Below are 19220 nucleotides of genomic sequence, written 5' to 3'. Positions count from 1 at the left end.
GGAGCGCTGGTGTTTCCTCTCTCTTCAGAGCATTAAAAAGGTAAAAGGTAAAGGTGTCCCCAGCCAGTCGTGTCTGACTCTAGGGTGCAGTGCTCATCTCCATTTCTAAGCTGAAGAGCCAGCGCTGTCCGAAGACGTTTCCGTGGTCACGTGGCCGGCATGACTGAACATCGAGGTGCACGGGACGCTGTTACCTTTCCCGCCGAGGTGGTACCTATTTATCTACTTGCAATTTCTTGCTTTCGAACTGCTAGGTTGGCAGGAGCTGGGACTGAAGACGGGAGCTCACTCCGTCACGCGGCACTCGGGTCTCGAATTGCTGTCCTGCCGACCTTCCGGTCTGCAGTTCAGCGTCTTAGAGGTGGGCTAATTTTAAGCGCCACAGCCCTGCATGCGGACACGCATTCTGCTCTCTCTGTTCTCAGGGCTTTTTTGCAGTGTTTCCGAGATCTGTATGGCCAGAGGTGAGAGTGGATCAAAGAAGCGAGCATGTACTTCACAAAAGGGTGCCATGCTGCAGAGTTGTGCTTATATCAAGAGAACAAGACGGTAGGTCTGTGCCCCACAGACACTGCAGCCTAATATTTAATGTTATGTATTTATTCAGATTAATACTGCTGATCTGTTTTCTGCCCATAAACCTTCAAAGTGAATTTAAAAAGATTAAAAGCGAATTATTGTAAAACCATTTTTAAAAAAGCAATGGATAGATTTTTGGTTGGGAGGATATGCTTTGGAACAGACTGAAATCTTGGAAACCACAGAGGCAGATGAATAAAGTTTGCAGCAACTTGGGGGCTTCCATGGCTGGGTATGGTGGGCAGGGACAGGAGGTGACTGGAGAGGCCAGGAGCTGTCCTGAGCCTCTTCCAGCCTCCTCCTCTCCCCCTCCGAAGCACCCCAGCTAGACGGCCCGAAAAAGCCCATCCAGCAAAACACGCGAGGCAGGAGGACGGGAGGTAAGCATCGTCTCCGCTGCTCCTCTCCCCCCGCGCAGGGTGCTTGTGAGCCTCCGTTCAGGGAGGTCGAGGGTCGAGGTCGAGGGTCGCGTCCTTAGCCTGCACTGCCCGGCTTCTATGTGGAACAAAGGAAACTGCCTGCGACTGAGCCAGAACCTGGGTCCATCTCGCCCGCAATGCCAGCACTGACCGGCAGTGATGGCTCTCCAGAGTTGCAGGCGGGGGTCTTTCCTCACCCTACCTGGAGGTGCTGGGGACAGGACCTGGCACACAAAGCCTATTCTACCACTGAACTACAGTCACGGACACCCGGGGGACACATTTTGGCACTTCTGCACATGTCAAAAGCCTAGGGCCAGCGGGAGGGAGCACGCGCCTTCCCCTCACCATCTGTATCCTGCTGCCCAGGATTGGGGACCAAGCGGCAGTTGTCGGGGCCGGGGGCCTTCCGGTCAGGGATGCCATCATTGTCATCATCATCATCACACTCATCCCCAATTCCATCCTGGTCCGAGTCCAGCTGGGAGCTGTTGGGCACCGATGGGCAGTTGTCCTGGGAGTCTTGGAGACCGTCTCCATCTCTAGCAGAGGGAGAAAAGGTGGCAGAGAGCATGGTTAGCATGCCAAGTTCATTTCATCTAAGAATCCTGCCAGTACAGACCACTTGCCCACACAGGAGGATACCTGTTGCTTCTTTATATGAGTCACTGTTCTCCTTTGTTGTCCCCCCTCCAACCAGCCTGGTGCTCTGCCTGGTCTCTGCACTGGGCACCTTTGGATCCATCAATTGTTCCTGATCTAGAAACAGGAGAATTACCTGCCCTCGGAGGAGCCTGCCTGTTGCACCTCTGCATGACTCACTGCTCTAGGGTTGCCTCCTGCTAATCAGCCTTCACTGGGAAAGGATAGATAATTTTGCCCTGGCGTGGTTGGATCAGTCATCCGCAATGTGGACACAAAGCAGAATTATCTCCCCTCAGAGGAGTCCGCGTATCATATCTTCGTAAGACTCGTTGCCCTGTGCTTCCCCCCTTCCAATCAAGAGGGATACCTAGAAGAGTGATTCTCACAGGAACATGTGAGTGGCTTGTGCTTCCTCTCCCTCCGAAACACACACACACACACACACACGTGGTGATAGCTCTCATGCTGTGACATGAGCAAAATAACTCAGATATTTGGGATGTGCCCAGGCAGAATGAGGCAGCTGTTTCTGTAACTCACTGGTCCTGGTTGGTGTCACAGGGGTCACCGACGAGATCGTGGTCAGCATCTTTCTAAAAAAATTAGAAAGCAGCACAAGTTTCATTTTTAAAAAAAGAAAAAGAAATGTATAGGAAATAATGTCCTAAGGTGCTGCTAGCAAAGCTAGGCTTTGGGATTCTTGTCTGTTCTCTGTTGGGAGGAGCAGCCATTTCCACCAACACCCCCGATTTGAAACCTCCTCTTGAAAGATCAAAACCCTACAAATGCTCTGCCTCAGCTCCCCAGTGCCAGTCTCTAGGAATATCGTCATTTTAAAACAAATGCTCTTCGAGCGTCTAGCCATCATGAGTTCTAAAAGTTGTGTAAGGCTTCTTTACTCAAAGGAAGGCGCATGTGATCGGGAGGTATGTATTTCCAACCACCGCCCCACACAACCAGAGCTCTGTCCTGTGTTTGATTCTCCACACCTCACCCCTGGCGGTAAGCAACCCCTAGGCATCACTTCCCTCTGACACTCCAAACCACTGAGAAACAAAAACCCAGTTCGAAAAGCAGTCTCAAAAATTGCAGCCTCAGTTAAGTGTTGAAATAGAATAATATGCAGGGGAGTTTTCTGCCGTGTATACTCCCTTTCCTGAGACATTTCTTCACAAAGAAAAGGGGAAGGCACATGCAAACCAAAAATATGTGCTCCTAACAGTACAATAACATACACTTAATGTTAAATTAGTAGAACTGAGGATCAGCATTTGCAGTCTCATTTTTACAACTATCTAAAAACGTCGCCACTTCCTGGTATTGACATTTCGCCTCTCCAGCCATGATAGAAGGAGCAACAAATCTAAACCACCAGGAGAGGATGCTGAAATTGGCTGAATCAGTTTTGCTCTGGCCCCCTGATAAAAATTACACTAAAACATTGTGCATATCAGTGTTCCGGTATCCCCAGAATTGCAAGGCCAGAGAGACATAAAGCCATGGGGATCCCTCCCTATCAGAACTGCATCAAAGGAAACCTGGCTAATGTGAGAGCCATATGATACTTTGGGAACAGTCAAATTCTGCAAATACGGAGCACTTTGCCAATATGTTAGAAAATGTCCACTATGGGCTGAAAGTGAAAAAACACAGTTTGTGCACAGATGAACTAAATGTGAACAGCCACAGTTAGCCTGTGTCCAACTGGTTCTGTCTGTCTGTATTCTGAATTGTCTGCCTAAAGATACGGCTCATGATCGCTCCATTGTAAGCACATATACCGATGAAGAACCAAGCATAGGTACTGAGACCACGATTCTACAGATTGGCAGGGAACAGCCACCCCTCAGCAAAAGACCCCATTACATCACACCACCGGTGCAGTTTTCTCCTTCGCACCCGTCCGCACTCACCTGGTCTGGGTTACTGATCAACGGACAGCTGTCACACACATCTCCTACACCGTCGCCATCACTGTCCCTCTGGTCTGGGTTGGGAATCCTCACGCAGTTGTCCAGAACGTTTTTAACCTCTGCAGAGGGGTGGATGAAAATCAAACACGGAAACCAGAGCGTGTGTGGCATATTGCCTCGTCTGAAAAAGCTAACACACCAGATTCCTCTCTTTTCTAAAGGACCGACTGAGTCAGACTTGTAGGGTGCTGTTTCTTGGTCACACTGGTGTGTCACAGAATGCTGAGAAAAGTATTTTACATGAATCTGAAGATTTCCTTTGGAGATACACAAATGCACTTAATACTTCACCTTCACCAGCAATCGATTGGTCCATTCCTCTAGGGGCAGGCAACCTTGGAGACTACAACTCCAATCATCCTCAGTCAGTATGGCCAATAGTCAGTGATGATGGGCAGTGTAGTCCCGAAGGTGCCAGATTGCCTACCTCTTCTCATCTCTGTGTAATTTCTCACCCTCCCACCCAGCGCTGGCCTAAACTGACTTTCTAGACATGAGCCAAAAATAATCAGGGTTTGGGCACAGAGGTTGGGAAAATGCAGGCACATGTTTCTGAGAAGTAGAGACGGAACAGGAACCAGCAAAGAGACAACCTGGATGATGTCACTTCCTGCCGCTGGGTCTGGGAATGGCGCCAGGAAAGAATCCTTGTCAAGAAGTGGGTGGTCCTGATATGGCACTGAGATCCTCACCCCAGTTTCTCTCTGCTGGATGTGTATGGCTTGGCCTGAGGGGATCTCCTAAACTAGACTCCTGCCCCTGGAATGGTGGAAGATGCTGTCCCAGCACGGCTGACTTGGGCATGCTGGGAGCTGTAGGACCTTTCTGTCTAAACATGCATAGGGTTGTGCCCTAAATGCATACAGTATGTGTTTTTAGTTTGGATTGTGTCTTTTACTGAGATAGGATCAGTTGCAGCATCCTTTTACATTTTTCACATGAGCTGTCTTGGGTTTTCCCCTCAAAGGTGGCAGACAAATTCAGAAATAAACCAATTCCCTCAATGCCCTGCTGTGTGAGAACACTTCTAAGCCTTCTCTTCTCGATCCTCCCAGAGTGCATGATACGAATGAATGGGCTCAAGCGACAGGAAGCCAGATTCTGGCTGAACATCAGGAAAAACGTCCTGACTGTTAGAGCAATACGACAATGGAACCAATTCCTGAGGGAGGCGGTGGGCTCTTCCACGCTGGAGGCATTCAAGACAAGGCTGGACAGCCTCCTGTCAGGGATGCTCTGACTTGGATTCCTGCATGGAGCAGGGGGTTGGACTTGATGGCCTTGTAGGCCCCTTCCAACCCTACTATTCTAGGATTCTATGATTCTACGATTCCCCAACCTGGTGCCCTCCAAATGGGTTGCACTGCAAGTCATATAATTCCCAACCAGTGTGGCCAGTGGCCATGGGAGTTGCAGTTCAGCAAATCACGTGGGGAAGCTCAACTTCTCAGGATATTGTTTAATTATTCAGGGGAGCTGTAGGCAGTTGTGTGCTGGTTTTATTCATTGCTTTCCTGTTTGCATTATATGTTTTTAATGTAGTATTCACCGCTCAGAGGACCTGGGTTATTGGGCAGTGTATCACTGCCTTGTTGTGGCGAAGGGGCTTGCGTAACTCAGTGAAGCCATAAGCTATGCCGTGCAGGGCCACCCAAGACGGACAGGTCATGGAGGAGAGTTCTGACAAAATGTGGTCCGCTGGAGAAGGAAATGGCAACCCACTCCAGTATTCTTGCCAAGAAAACCCGATGGAGCATATCACAAGGCTAAAAGAGATGACGCCGGAAGATGAGCCCCTCAGGTCGGAAGGTGTCCAATATACTACTGGGGAAGAACAGAGGGAATTTCCAAGTAGCAACAGAAAGAGTGAAGCAGCTGCGCCAAAGCTGAAAGGACACTCAGCTGTGGATGTGTCTGGTGGTGAAAAGAAAATCTGATGCTGTAAAGAACAATACTGTTTAGGAACCTGGAATGTAAGATCAATGAACCAAGGTAAGCTGGAGATGATTAAACATGAGATGGCAAGATTGAACATCGACATCTTGGGAATCAGCGAACTGAAATGGACAAGCATGGGCGAATTTAATTCAGGTGACCATCATATCTACTACTGTGGGCAAGAATCCCTTAGAAGAAATGGAGTAGCACTCATAGTCAACAAAAGGGTGGGAAAAGCAGTACTGGGGTACAATCTCAGAAATGATAGAATGATCTCAGCATGAATCCAAGGCAAACTATTCAACATTCAAGGCAAACCATTCAATTCAAGTCTGTGCCCCACCAATGAGGCCAAAGAAGCTGAGGTTGATCGGTTCTATGAAGACCTACAACACCTTGTAGAACTAACACCAAAAAAAGATGTCCTCTTCATCATAGGGGATTGGAATGCTAAAGCAGGAAGCCAAGAAATCACCGGGATAACAGGCAAGCATGGCCTTGGTGTACAAAATGAAGCAGGACAAAGGCTCATAGAGTTTTGCCAAGAGAACACGCTGATCATAGCAAACACGCTTTTCCAACAGCACAAGAGGCGACTCTACACACGGACGTCACCAGATGGTCAGTATCGAAATCAGATCGATTATGTCCTTTGCAGCCAAAGATGGAGAAGCTCTATACAGTCAGTAAAAACAAGACCTGGAGCTGACTGTGGCTCAGATCAGGAGCTTCTTGTTGCAAAATTTCGGCTTAAATTGAAGAAGGTAGGGAAAACCACTAAACCATTCAGGTATGACCTCAATCATATCCCTTATGAATATACAGTGGAGATGAGGAATAGATTTCAGGGATTAGACCTGATAGACAGAGTGCCTGAGGAACTATGGATGGAGGTCCGTAACATTGTTCAGGAGGCAGCAACTCAATCCATCCCAAAGAAAAAGAAATGCAAGAAAGCCAAGTGGCTGTCTGATGAGGCTTTACAAGTAGCTGAGGAAAGAAGGGAAGCGAAAAGCAAAGGAGAAAGGGGAAGATATACCCAACTGAATGCAGATTTCCAGAGAATAGCAAGAAGAGACAAGAAGGCCTTCTTAAATGAACAATGCAAAGAAATCGAGGAAAACAATAGAATGAGAAAGACTAGAGATCTCTTCAAGAAAATCGGAGATATCAAGGGAATGTTTTGTGCAAAGATGGGCATGATAAAGGACAAAGAAGGCTGGGACCTAACAGAAGCAGATGAGATTAAGAAGAGGTGGAAAGAATACATAGAAGAACTATACAGGAAAGATCTGAATGTCCCTGATAGCCATGATAGTGCGGTCACTGAACTTGAGCCGGACATCCTAGAGAGTGAAGTCAAGTGGGCCTTAGGAAGCATTACTAACAACAAAGCTAGCGGAGATGACAGTATTCCAGCAGAGCTATTTAAAATCCTAAAAGATGATGCTGTTAAAGTGCTGCACTCAATATGCCAACAAATTTGGAACACTCAACAGTGGCCACAAGACTGGAAAAGGTCAGTTTACATTCCAATTCCAAAGAAGGGCAACGCCAAAGAGTGTTCAAACTACCGCACAATTGCGCTCATTTCACATGCCAGCAAGGTGATGCTCGAAGTCCTACAAGCTAGGCTTCAGCAGCATGTGAACCGAGAACTACCGGAAGTACAAGCTGGGTTCCAAAGAGGCAGAGGAACTAGAGATCAAATCGCCAACGTTTGCTGGATCATGGAGAAAGCAAGAGAATTCCAGAAAAACGTCTATTTCTGCTTCATTTACTATGCTCCAGCCTTTGATTGTGTGGATCACAACAAACTGTGGCAAATTCTGAAAGAGATGGGGGTACCAGACCACCTTACCTGTCTCCTGAGAAACCTGTACGAGGGTCAAGAAGCAACAGTAAGAACCACACATGGAACAACCAATTGGTTCAAAATTGGGAAAGGAGTATGACAAGGCTGCATATTGTCACCCTGCTTATTTAACTTATATGCAGAGTACATCATGAGAAACGCCGGGTTGGATGAATCACTGGTCGGAATTCAGATTGCCGGGAGAATTATCAACAACCTCAGATATGCAGATGATACCACCCTAATGGCAGAAAGTGAAGAGGATCTGAAGAGCCTCTTGTTGAGGGTGAAAGAGGAGAGTGCAAAAGCTGGTTTGAAACTCAACATTAAAAAAACGAAGATCATGGCATCTGGCCCCATCACTTCCTGGCATATGGAAGGGGAAGAAATGGAAGCAGTGACAGATTTTACTTTCTTGGACTCCAAGATCACCGCAGACGGTGACTGTAGCCATGAAATTAAAAGACGCTTGCTCCTTGGGAGGAAAGCTATGGCCAACCTAGACAGCATAGTAAGAAGCAGAGACATCACCTTGCCGACAAAGGTCCGTCTAATCAAAGCTATGGTTTTCCCAGTAGTAATGTATGGCTGTGAGAGCTGGACTATAAGGAAGGCTGAGCGCCGAAGTATTGATGCTTTCGAACTGTGGTGCTGGAGAAGACTCTTACGAGTCCCCTGGACTGCAAGGAGGTCCAATCAGTCCATCCTAAAGGAAATCAACCCTGACTGCTCATTGGAAGGACAGATCCTGAAGCTGAAGCTCCAATATTTTGGCCACCTAATGCGAAGAGAAAACTCTCTGGAAAAGACCCTGATGCTGGGAAAGACTGAGGGCAGAAGGAGAAGGGGACGGCAGAGGATGAGATGGCTGGATAGCATCCCCGATGCAATGAATATGGACTTGAGCACGCTCCGGGAGAGAGCGCAGGACAGGGAGGCCTGGCGTGCTATGGTCCATGGGGTCACGAAGAGTCGGACACGACTGAACGACTGAAAAACAACAACAACAACAAAAGCGCAGCCAAAAGACACTCACTGTCTCCATCCATGTCATCATCGCACAGGTCTCCTCGCCCGTCTCTGTCACTGTCACGCTGCCCGTTGTTCTTCACGTGGCGGCAGTTGTCACAGGCATCGCCAAAGTTGTCCTGGTCCGCGTTGCGCTGGTCTGCGTTGCGCACAAACACGCAGTTGTCCTGGTGGGGGGGAGGCATTAGCGGCCATCAGGAAGGTTCGGCACAGAGACCAGAAGCCAAGAGTTGATTGGAACAGCTGGATTGGAACTTGCTGGCTGAGGCTGATGGGAACTGGAGTCCAACAACCTTCCCCATCCTCACTGTATTCCCAGAATGTCAAGAATGGTGAGTTTGGAGCAACCATCCCATAATTCGCCAATATTAATGCTGCACCTTCTTGCAATGGTGGCAACTTAGCTGAACATCTGATCCCATTTAAATGGTTAAAAAAATCAAGATTAACTTATCATAAGAATGTAAGTAGAGCCCTTCTGGATCAGACCCAGGGTCCATCTAGTCCAGCATTCCATTCACACAATGGCCAACCAGCTGCCCACAGGAAACCCACAAGCAGGGCATGAGCTCAACAGCACCCTCCCACCCATGTTCCCCAGCAAGTGGTGTACATAGGCTCACTGCCTCTGGTACTGGAGGTAGCACAGAGCCATCAGGACCAGTAGCCATTGATAGCCTTCTCATCCAGGAATTTGTCTAACCTTTTCAAGGCATCCAAATTGGTGGCCTTCACTACGTCTTCTGGCAGAGGTACCTCCACACCTCACACCCCAAAACTCTGGCCCATATACACACACTCCTCCTTGGATTCTAAACATGGCAAGGAACCATTATTGGAAAAGATTCTTGAGGAGGGTCCGAGGGTACCATAGCAGTGGGCCACAACAAGGACTAAAGGGGGACAGGGGCCATCAAAGCATCTCTCTTGATCCCGAAGTCCTGGCTGGTTGGGCAAAAGATGAGGACTGACAGGGCCAGCCCTACCATAAGGCAGAGTTAGGCAGCTGCCTCAAGCAGCAGATGTTGAGCGGGTGGAGGTGCAGAGCCGCTGCTCCCTGGCTGTTCCTCCTATCTCCTAGCCACTCCCATTTTCCTGGGCCATTGCAATGCTTGCTAGTTAGTGAGCCGACCCAGCTGGCTTGCTGGCCTAACTGCCTTCTCCCAACTCATCAAGACAGCACCAGCAGGGAAGGCAAAGAAACAGCCAGTCCAGAACACATGGTCCAGCAGGCATAGGGTACACACATGTCACTCTGCTTGCTTGGAACACACTGGTGCCACCGTGGCTGCATTGCAGCTTTTGTTGGAAGGGGCAGGAGCCTGGCAGCACAGGAGCCAGGTGGCACAGGAGCCAGGCAAAGCGGCAGTGAGCTGATGGAGGACAGAGGAGTGTATGTCACACAGCCTGCACTGTGCCCTCTAAGCTAGCCTTCTGGCATCTTGTGCCATGGAGGGTGCTGCCCTGTCACTAGGGTTGTCGGAGAAATCCATCTATGGGGTGAAGTTCAATAGGTTTCCCTAGGTTTACCCCCCAGGCTTTGTTCCAGTTACCACTGCAGTGCCCGACTCAGTCTGCAGTGAGTCAGGCCAGTTTTTTTCCAGGCATTTTGCACATTTTTTTTCGTACAGGTTCTGCAATTTGCGCAAAGTTCTGAGCAATTTGTTGAAATTGCCACCAAATTTGCACAAATTACAGCCGAAATTTGTGCAAATTACTCAGAAATTTGTGCAAATTACAGAACCTGTGGGGAAAATATGCAAAAAAAGTACCTGGGGTTCAGGGAAAAGCCTGCAGCTTGGTTTGCAAAGGCAAATGGTGTCATCTATGCTGCAGAACTCCAATGAGTGAAAAAAGAACTGGATTTCCCAGTGACAGCCATGCCCCCTGTCCCTAGTATTGAATTAAGACTCCACTGCCAGTCTGCTCAGCTTTTGCCTGTGTAATTGGGGTGGAGGGATATTTCCCTTTTCAGCAAGTTGTCTGGGCCAGCCCTGACTTTATCTGGCCTATCTCAGAGTCACAAAGGAGATGCCTGCCCATTCCTCTTGGCGTGCAGGGAGACAGTATCTCCCATGAATGTACTGTGCTTCCTGTTTTAATTCTATACCTACCCACCTGCAAATAATACCATACCTGATGTAGAACCAGTTTGGAAAAGTGCCCTAAACGCTGCAGTGCCTGATGGGAAATGACCATTTTCCTAGATCCTGGAAACAGAACTGGATGGAGATGGGCAACTTTGAAGTGCATGGAAAACAGGAGTTCAAACCTCAGTATTTTTGATTCCGTCCCCATCCGCGTCATCATCACAGGCATCACCAATCCCGTCTCGGTCTGCATCCTCTTGGCCAGAGTTTGGAACGCTCACACAGTTATCCTGAAGTGGCAAGCAATGGTCACATGTTAGGAGGCAGGGGAAAGAACTAATATTTGTATTATTCATTTTCAGGGTGCCAATAATGGCCTTGGGATGTAGAACCTAAGTGAGTTAGAACATAAGAGCCCTGAAGGGTCCATCCAGTCCAGCATTCTATTTACACAGGGGCCAACCAGCTGTTGATGGGAGACCCACAAGCAGGACATGAATGCAACAGCACTCTCCTGCCCATGTTCCCCAGCAATTAGTGTACATAGGCACAAGTTGCTGGGGAACATGGGCAAGAGGGTGCTGTTGCAGTCTTGTCCTGCTTGTGGTTTCCTGGTTGACACCTGGATGACCACTGGGCGAACAGAATGCTGGACTAGATGGACCCTTGGTTCTGGTCCAGGACAGCTCTTCTTATGTTCTTATGAGTGCACCAGATTGGGGAAAGTTGGTATACAGGATTGCAGCTTCAATGTTGTGTTGACTTAGAGCTGCTAAAACGTGTGTACCTTCCCACTGGGGAAAAAGCAGAGAGGCACCCAGCAGTGTCAAGGGCATTTTAAGAACACAAGCAAAGCCCTGCCGGATCAGGCCTCTAGACAAGCACCCTGCCTCCAGCAGAGGTAAGCCGGATGCTTCTTGGGAAAAAAGGTACTATAGCCTTGTACAAAAGTGTTATAATACTGGCATTTTTTTTAATATAAAAGGCCTTTTCTGTTGTGGCACCACATTTGTAGCATGAGCTTCCCAAAGAGGTTTGCCTGGCACTTGTGTGGTATTCTTTCTGGTTCTAGGTGAAGACCTCATTTTCCCAGACATTGTTTTTATTTTATTTTATTTTATTTTATTTTGTTTTGTTTCATTTCATTTCTTTATTACATTTCTATACTGCCCAACAGCCTGTCTTTTTTTTAGTCTTTCAGTTTCTGTTGTTTTGAACTCTGTTAGGGCACCATCCTATGCAGGTTTAGGCAGGAAAAAGTCCTATAATTCCCAGCATTCCCCAGCCAGGCTGCTCTCTCACAGCATTTTAAATCTTTGCATTGCTGCGAAGTTTTATTTTGGTCTTTACTTTTATTTTAGGCTGTAGTTTTAAACGTTTAAATCCTATCTTATGTTGTATTTTATGGTTTTAATCGTTGTGAACCATCCAGAGAGCTTCAGCTACTGAGCAGTATAGAAATGTAATAAATACATACATACATACATACATACATACATACATACATACAGGCATTATATTATTGGCATATAAAAAAAATCCAAGCCCTTTCCTGGCCCCATCTACATGGCACCGCTATCATCCCCCACCCCGTCACAACTGCACAGCAATGTGGCTTCGAGTCAGTATGCCTTGCGATACACTCGCAATGTACTGCACACTTCCCTAACAGACTTGCCATGCCCTTTTTTCGCCATTATACTGAAATGCGCAGCTGTGCAGTCCCGTGAGTGCGGAGGTGCGACACTTCAGTGGCTATTTTGCATTTGAGGGGCTCTGCTGTGTCTTTCCATCCCTTTTTAGGTAAAAAGTGTGTGTTCTGTGCTCCTTCATTTCCACACCATCAGTTTGTCAGTTCCCCAGCCTGAGAGTCTTGTGATGGTTTGCACTCACAAGCGTAAGCGGTACGTGCCTAGCCATCACTCCGAAATGGTGGCCAGAGCGATGTTGTTCCTCCCCCAAGACACCCCTCCCCGCAGCCCTTGGGCACTGAGTCCAAAAGCAACCGTTGTGAAGATACAAAGCTGCAAAGATTTGTGGAAGTGTGATTAAAGAACTGAAAATGTCCCACTGTGCTTCTGTAACTGCACAGCTGCGAAGGGATGGGGGGAGTAAAGGGGCATCACAGAGCGACGCCAGCACTACACACGCCTACAATGCGCCCACTGCGAAATGTGAAGTCAGTTTGGGGAAGGGACAGATGGCCCGCAACCGCAGGGAAACCTGCAGCAAACCCCCAAAATTGCAGCAAAACGCCACCTCGGAAATCTGCAGTTTCCCGGAGGAAACCACAGATGGCTGCGAAGTAGTGACTGCGTCATCTGTCCCAAGGGACCTCGACTCACAGCCGCCCTTGAGTAGAAGGCTCATGTAGATGGGGTCCTGCTAATGCCTAGCATGGAATTTGTTCTAAGACACAATTAGATTAAAAAGAAATCCATTTCATGGGGAACTGTTCTGGGCTTCAAAACTTGAGAAATGAATCTTGTTTGCAATCAGTTCAAACAATTTTAAAACCTTATTTATTTGGGGGTTTAATGGCGTTTCTATACTGCCTTTCTGAATCCCACCAAGGCCATTAAAAAAAGAAAATGACATAAGAGGGTGAAACATAAACATTAAAAGCAACATTAAGAAATAACAAGTCGATGTTCATCTCTCTGTGTTTTTCTCCATGTTACAATTGATTTTGTGATCTTTCTCTTGCGATCTTTGATTTTGTCATCATCAACAACTTTATTAGTCGCTGATCAGACGTTGAGCATACAAAAATAAAAACAGTCTATAGACAGATTTGGAGAATATACAGTAACATCCATTCTGAAGAGATCTTATTCTCATAGCATTCAAAAAGAATTTAGCAAAAGCTTCAATTGTCTCCCTTTCCTCTGTTGTCCTAAAACAGTAAAGAAGTACAGTTATATCTCATCTAGTATCAAACAGGATTTTCTCTCTAATCTCTATATAAAAGGGGCAGCAAAGTAAGGCATGAATGACCGATTCAGTTTCGTTCCTTCTGCATGGGCATAAGTGATCTAAAAGACTAATTCTCTGAAGCCTCCCTTGTAACAGAGCAGAGGGTAAGACATTAAATCTTGCCACAGTAAATGCACGGTGATATTTAGGGATGTGAAGGATTGAAAAGTATTTTGCTTCTACCAGCCCATAACTCAGATTTGCACCTAAAAACAAAGGAGATTTTGTGATCTCCACTGGTTTTGTGATCTTTCTCCTTTTTATTTATATATATATATATATATATATATATATATATCTAAAAAAAAAAAAAACCCTCAGAAGAACAATAATTTAAGGGTGCAATCCTATGCATATTTCGACAGAAAAAAGTCCTACAGCATGCCCCAGCCAGCCTGGGTGGGGCATGCTGGGAGCAGTGGGACTTTTTCTGTCAAAACATGCACAGGATTGCACCCTTAAAACATCCAATCCCAGTTGCCTCCCCAGACTCCACTCCACTGCTGTTAGCCTCTTCCACTGGATTGGAAGCCCAGTGTTGACTTTGGCTAAGCTCCAGAAAACAGGTGGGGTGTACTGAATTAAGACCAAAAAAACAAACCCAAACTCCCAGCTGTTGGTCTATGGATTGAGAGGGCTGTGGAGAGGAGAGGGGTTCTTACCTTGCGACACTTTCTGTCAGTACAACGAAGCTTCTCGTCTGGAAAGCCGTCGATGTCCGTGTCCCTGCCGCATATGTAGCCATTTCCAGCCCATCCAACGATGCACTGGGAAAAGAGAGGCAGTCTGTGAACAGCAATTCAGCCCCCCTCCCCCAACCTTCTAATTGGGGAGGAATAAAACTGGGGGAGGCTCCTCCCACTGGAGGGGACCAAGCGTGGTCATTCGCATAGCTCCACCTCTGAAGTGAGCGGGGGAGGCAACCCACGGCTAGATTAACCTCCACTACTAAAGAAGACAGGTTCCCGTGTACCACTAGTGTGACTGACGTGGTCCTAGCAGAAACCAATGCTTACACAATATCAGTCACACTTGCTAGCGTGATGGGTTTCCCAGGAAAGTCATGTGTTGGTTTCTGCTAGTGCAACATCATCACCATCTGTTTGGTGCCCAGTGGGCCTGTTTGGACAGTATTACAAATTCTGGTTTTGCCAGCAGCATGGTCCTCCAACATTTGCATTTCAAAACAGAGACATGGTTTTAGCGTCCCCCTTCTGATAGCAAAGATGACTGAGCCACAAAACACGGCTCACAGCTCTCTAAGCACTGCACTTACTCTGCAGTTGCTGGTCCTGTTTTGTTTTAAGAGCCAACGGTGATGTGTGTTCTTCAGGGTAAAGATGTAGTCGAAAAACTCAATTGTCCTACAGGCTGTTATCAGAAATGAACCTTGCCAGCCTGGGAAATGGCAGGCTACATCAATCCCTCTATCTCTGATGTTCAAGCAGTGTGCGTCATTCGTTATGTGGCCCAAATGGCACTACCTATGTACAAGATGGGGTGGGGTGGGGTGGGGGGTGGGGACTCCAAGGTTTATAAAAGTGATTAAAACAACATAATGGAGGTGGATACCCAAAACCACGAACTGTTATGTTCAGTGGCAATGAAACTCTGTGTGTCTGTTGGGTGCAATGCACGTTGACATGGGTGAGGGGCACCATTTGCTGCTCTGCCTCAAGCAGCAAAATGTCTTGGGCCAGTCCTGAGCACACATGATGGTATTAATGCTTGGGAGAAGTGGACATGTGGATTTCCAGCCACTAGAGGGCAGCAGCATCCACAAGCCCAATGATGAGTGTGTGATTAGAGTTCGGCAAACCTGGAAGCCACCCAGGGCCGGCCAGATCATTAGGCAGGGTGAGGCAGCCACCCCAGGCAACAAATGGTTAGTTATTTCATTTTATGATTGTATTTTTATGCCCAGGGAGAGGGTTTTGTGGGGTTTTCGGGCTCAGGTGACAAAATAACTGCTTTTGGTTCAGTAATTGTAATAACTGTTCGGTATTACAGATCTTGACTTTGAAAACCAGGAGTGGGGAAGGGGGGCATTTCGTGTTCCACCTCAGGCAGCAAAATGTCCTGAGCGTGGATGGAAGTTTGATTTTCAAATCATTCCTTTTCCAAATGTCATGTGCTAATTCTGAATCTTAAACTCCAGATGTCCATTTTAAAACAGACAGATATAGATAGATACAGATAGTTATATACAGTAGATGCATTTTGGGCAAATATTTGGAAATGGCTGAGATGGAGTTGTGCTCTTGAGATTGTTCTCGTGTACACGCCTGCCGTCCCCAACCTGGTGATGTCGAGATGCTGGCTGGGAATGCTGGAAGGTGTAATCCAAACAGTGCCAACTCCAGGTTTTGGTGGACCCTTGGGCAAGACACCCTCCATGGGCCCCCTCCTTCCATGAGTCTAACTTTCTGCCACAATTATCACCAACTGTTCTTGATCCTCCTCCTGTTCCTGATCTTTGCTACCATTGGCTTGCTTGACAGGCAGAGAGCCACTGATCAAGAAGGCCGTGGCATCTCCTGCTCCTCTTCTCACCACCACCATTGCCTGGGCCAGAGCAAGAGGCAGGTGATCAAGCAGGTTGCAAAGGAGAAGAGGACGAGCAAGTCTGGGGGGCTCTGGTCAGTGGACCCCTGCTGGGGTGTGGGCCCTTGGCAGGTGCCCAACCATGCCCACCTTTGATGCCTACCCTGAATCCAACATGTCTGGAGGGCACCAGGTTGGGTAAGGCCAGTGTACCCATATGCACAGTTCCATTCTTGCAAAGATGTGCCTTGAACCTGAACTCTGAATTACAAATTGCAAAGAAGTTTCCAAAGCAAAAGGTCCCACATCAAAGAAATGCCGACACGCCCAACCTCCACTGACGTTCCAGCCTACGCCACCTTTGTTTCTGCTTGGTTTGCAAATCTGGAACTGTTTTGGAGAGAAGCCAGCCAAAGCTCTGGACTCACCGTGCAGGCCAGTGTCCCGTCACGCTCGACAATGCACTCTGCTTTCTCGTGGCACGGACTCAGTTCTCCGTTGGGGCACCGTCGCTCGGTCTTGCTCCGGCAGCCGGAAACCTGGTCCCCTATGAAGCCGCTCTTGCAGGACCCACATTTGTAGGAGCCCTACCGGAAGAAGAAGTTGGTTGTGGGCAGGGTCATTGCTAGACCTGGGCATGTGGGGGCCCGAGCCCCGAATCTGCTTCCCAGGGTCCCGGATCTATTTCCTAGGACCCAAAATCAATTTCCCAGAAATCTAGTCCACAGAGTCCTGAGTGTCCACTGGGACCAATGGAAGTTTTTTGTTTTTTCCCAGTTTAATTGTCACACTGGGAACAATTTTCAAGAGTGGTTGCAGTTGGAGAGGGAAGGGTCAACTCCCCTCTTCACACATGCTTCAACACTTGCAAGGCAAGGAGGGAAAAACTTTTTCCATTGGCTTGGAATGATCTGGGTCTGGGTGCCAATTAACTGAAGAATTTATTTTATTTGGGATGATCTGCATGAGAAACTCATTAGCAGGTTTTGTGGGGGGGGCAGGGGAGGACAGGAGAAGTCATGCACAGCACTTATCAGCTGCACATTGAAGCAAATATACCTGTTTGTTGGAGGATCTCTCTGCCACAAGTGGGTAGGGGAGAGGCAGGAGTCACTGCCCCAGTTGCACCATATATACAGCTGCCTCTGCTATATATATTTTATGCAGACTTGTGGGCCTGGGTCCTGAGTCTTTTAAGTGGCTAGTAATACTGGCATTTGTAGGAACAGTTGAACAGCCAAATGGATTTCTACTCCTCTGCCCCCCTCAATCCTCTCACCCCCTGCTGGGATGTGGGAAACCTGTCCCATTGTTCTGTGGACTCCCCCCACCCTGTCTCTGCCCTCTGGTCTTGGATGGTTTTGCTTTTAGCTACTGGAATCCTCATCTCAATGTGAATACTGTGTCTCCAAATATGGAGGATTTTTTTTTATTTATTTTTTTGCCGTGCCTCCAAATACAGAGGTTTTTTTCTTTGCTGTACCTCTGAATACGGAGGCTTTTTTGTTGTTATTGTTGCTATGCCTCCAAGTACGGAGGCTTTCCTTTGCTTTCAGCAGGACACACACCTAAACGCAGATGCCACTCATTACTTTCCATGTGGATGCACATTCTAACCAAGCACATCTAAATGTGGATGAGCAAGAATTGAGGCATCTGGCTCTGGAATATTGCCAACCAACCCCCACCAGGATGACGGAAGGTGGGTTCAGAATGGCTGCAGAGGAACTAAAATACATGTTTGCAATAGAACAACGGGGACTATCTCAGGTTCTCTAGGTGTTTCCCCACCACTGATACAGAGCATAGCCTTTGAGATGTCACTGATCCTGGTCTAGCCTACGATGGCTGGTAATAGTTTCCCTACACACACATCTTATTATAGCTAATTGTAACAAAATAAGGCTAATATTATGCCCGCCTTCCCCAACTGTGTGTCTTCCAGGTGAGTTTGACTGCAACTCCTATCATCCCCAGTCAGTACAGCCAATAGGTGGGGATGATGGGAGTTGTAGTCCAAGACATTTGGAGGGCGCCAGGTTGAGGAAAGCTGTACTATACAAAATATTCAGACCTCCTTGCCATAAACTTCAAAATAAATGTCCTCCTCAGAATAAACTTCAATGGAATGCAATTTTTTAATGTAATAAAATGTATTTTGTTAATGACCCCTTCAATGGGAATGTATAAAAGATAGGAACTTGCATTCAGATATTTTAAATTCTTTGTTTACAATCGATAGTACAAGGTTTCCACTTTTCTTTAAAAGTCTCCCATCTCAGGAGTCTCCCATAGGAACTTGCATTCAGATATTTTAAATTCTTTTTTTACAATCGTTAGTACAAGGTTTCCACTTTTCTTTAAAAGTCTCCCATCTCGGCCTGCCCTCTTTTGTTGTAAGATAATGGGTTAACATAGCCGATTTCAGTTCTTCCCCTGAAATATCCTAGCAGCAGCAAACCTATGTAAGACATCACTTCTTTGCGCTATAGAATGACTGACCCCCACAATAAAGAAAAAGGACCAAGTCCCAAAGGAATCGAATATCCTACAATCTTGCCTATTAAACAGAGGTTGGGCGGCCCTCTGTCAGAGATGCTGTAGCTGCATTGCTGATCTTGCGCTGAGCAGGGGCTGGACTATATGATCTCCAAAGTCCATCCCAACTCTATGTCTCTATAAGAAGCTTCATTCTCCCCCAGTATTTTTGAGAGAAGGATGGTTGGTCATATTTACCCTGGTGTTGATGCAGATGGAATTTGGGACGCAGGTCCTGGCCGCTCCAGTCTCACATTCGTTGATGTCACTGCAAACCTGTTTAGCAAACAGAGTGTGTGGAAAACGGGGAGGGAGCCCACGCACCACTAGCATAGCAGAGTCAGGGTTTGCAGGGTGGAAGCCCTGGAATTTTTTGATTCACAGGGTCTGCAACCTCACAGTCACTGGGTTGGGAGGATGGATTTCCCCAGCAACAATATATGGTTGGTGAACTGTCCCTGTCGTAATGCGGAAGTATTTTGGGATGGCTTGGTTTTGAATGGGCAATTAAGACCCATTTGTTTTACAAAAGACCTGTGCAGGATGGAGATGAAAACTGCCTGCACTGTTTTGTTGACTTTGGGTTTCTCCCTGCTGCTGGGAAAAGAACTCCTGCTAAATAGTGAGCTAGTGG

The 19220-nt window shown here is 47.3% G+C and overlaps 1 protein-coding gene across 1 annotated transcript in view; it reads right to left on the bottom strand.

Moving 5' to 3' along the window:
• COMP (cartilage oligomeric matrix protein) overlaps positions 1 to 19220 on the bottom strand; it is a 43396-nt gene that overhangs the window by 9350 nt on the left and 14826 nt on the right. The window contains exons 6-13 of the mRNA XM_084826271.1: positions 18785 to 18862; positions 16477 to 16635; positions 14167 to 14271; positions 10711 to 10818; positions 8446 to 8605; positions 3557 to 3675; positions 2184 to 2236; positions 1347 to 1540 (exon numbers count right to left, since the gene is read on the bottom strand). Of these exons, the coding sequence (XP_084682397.1) occupies positions 1347 to 1540; positions 2184 to 2236; positions 3557 to 3675; positions 8446 to 8605; positions 10711 to 10818; positions 14167 to 14271; positions 16477 to 16635; positions 18785 to 18862 (976 nt within the window). The remainder of the gene's footprint in view (positions 1 to 1346; positions 1541 to 2183; positions 2237 to 3556; positions 3676 to 8445; positions 8606 to 10710; positions 10819 to 14166; positions 14272 to 16476; positions 16636 to 18784; positions 18863 to 19220) is intronic.

The sequence above is a fragment of the Heloderma suspectum genome, chromosome Z, assembly GCF_057233095.1.
Source record: "Heloderma suspectum isolate Gila_16-S chromosome Z, 16-S_ref, whole genome shotgun sequence".
Classification (NCBI taxonomy): Eukaryota; Metazoa; Chordata; class Lepidosauria; order Squamata; family Helodermatidae; genus Heloderma; species Heloderma suspectum.
This window is presented reverse-complemented; position numbering and strand designations above follow the sequence as displayed.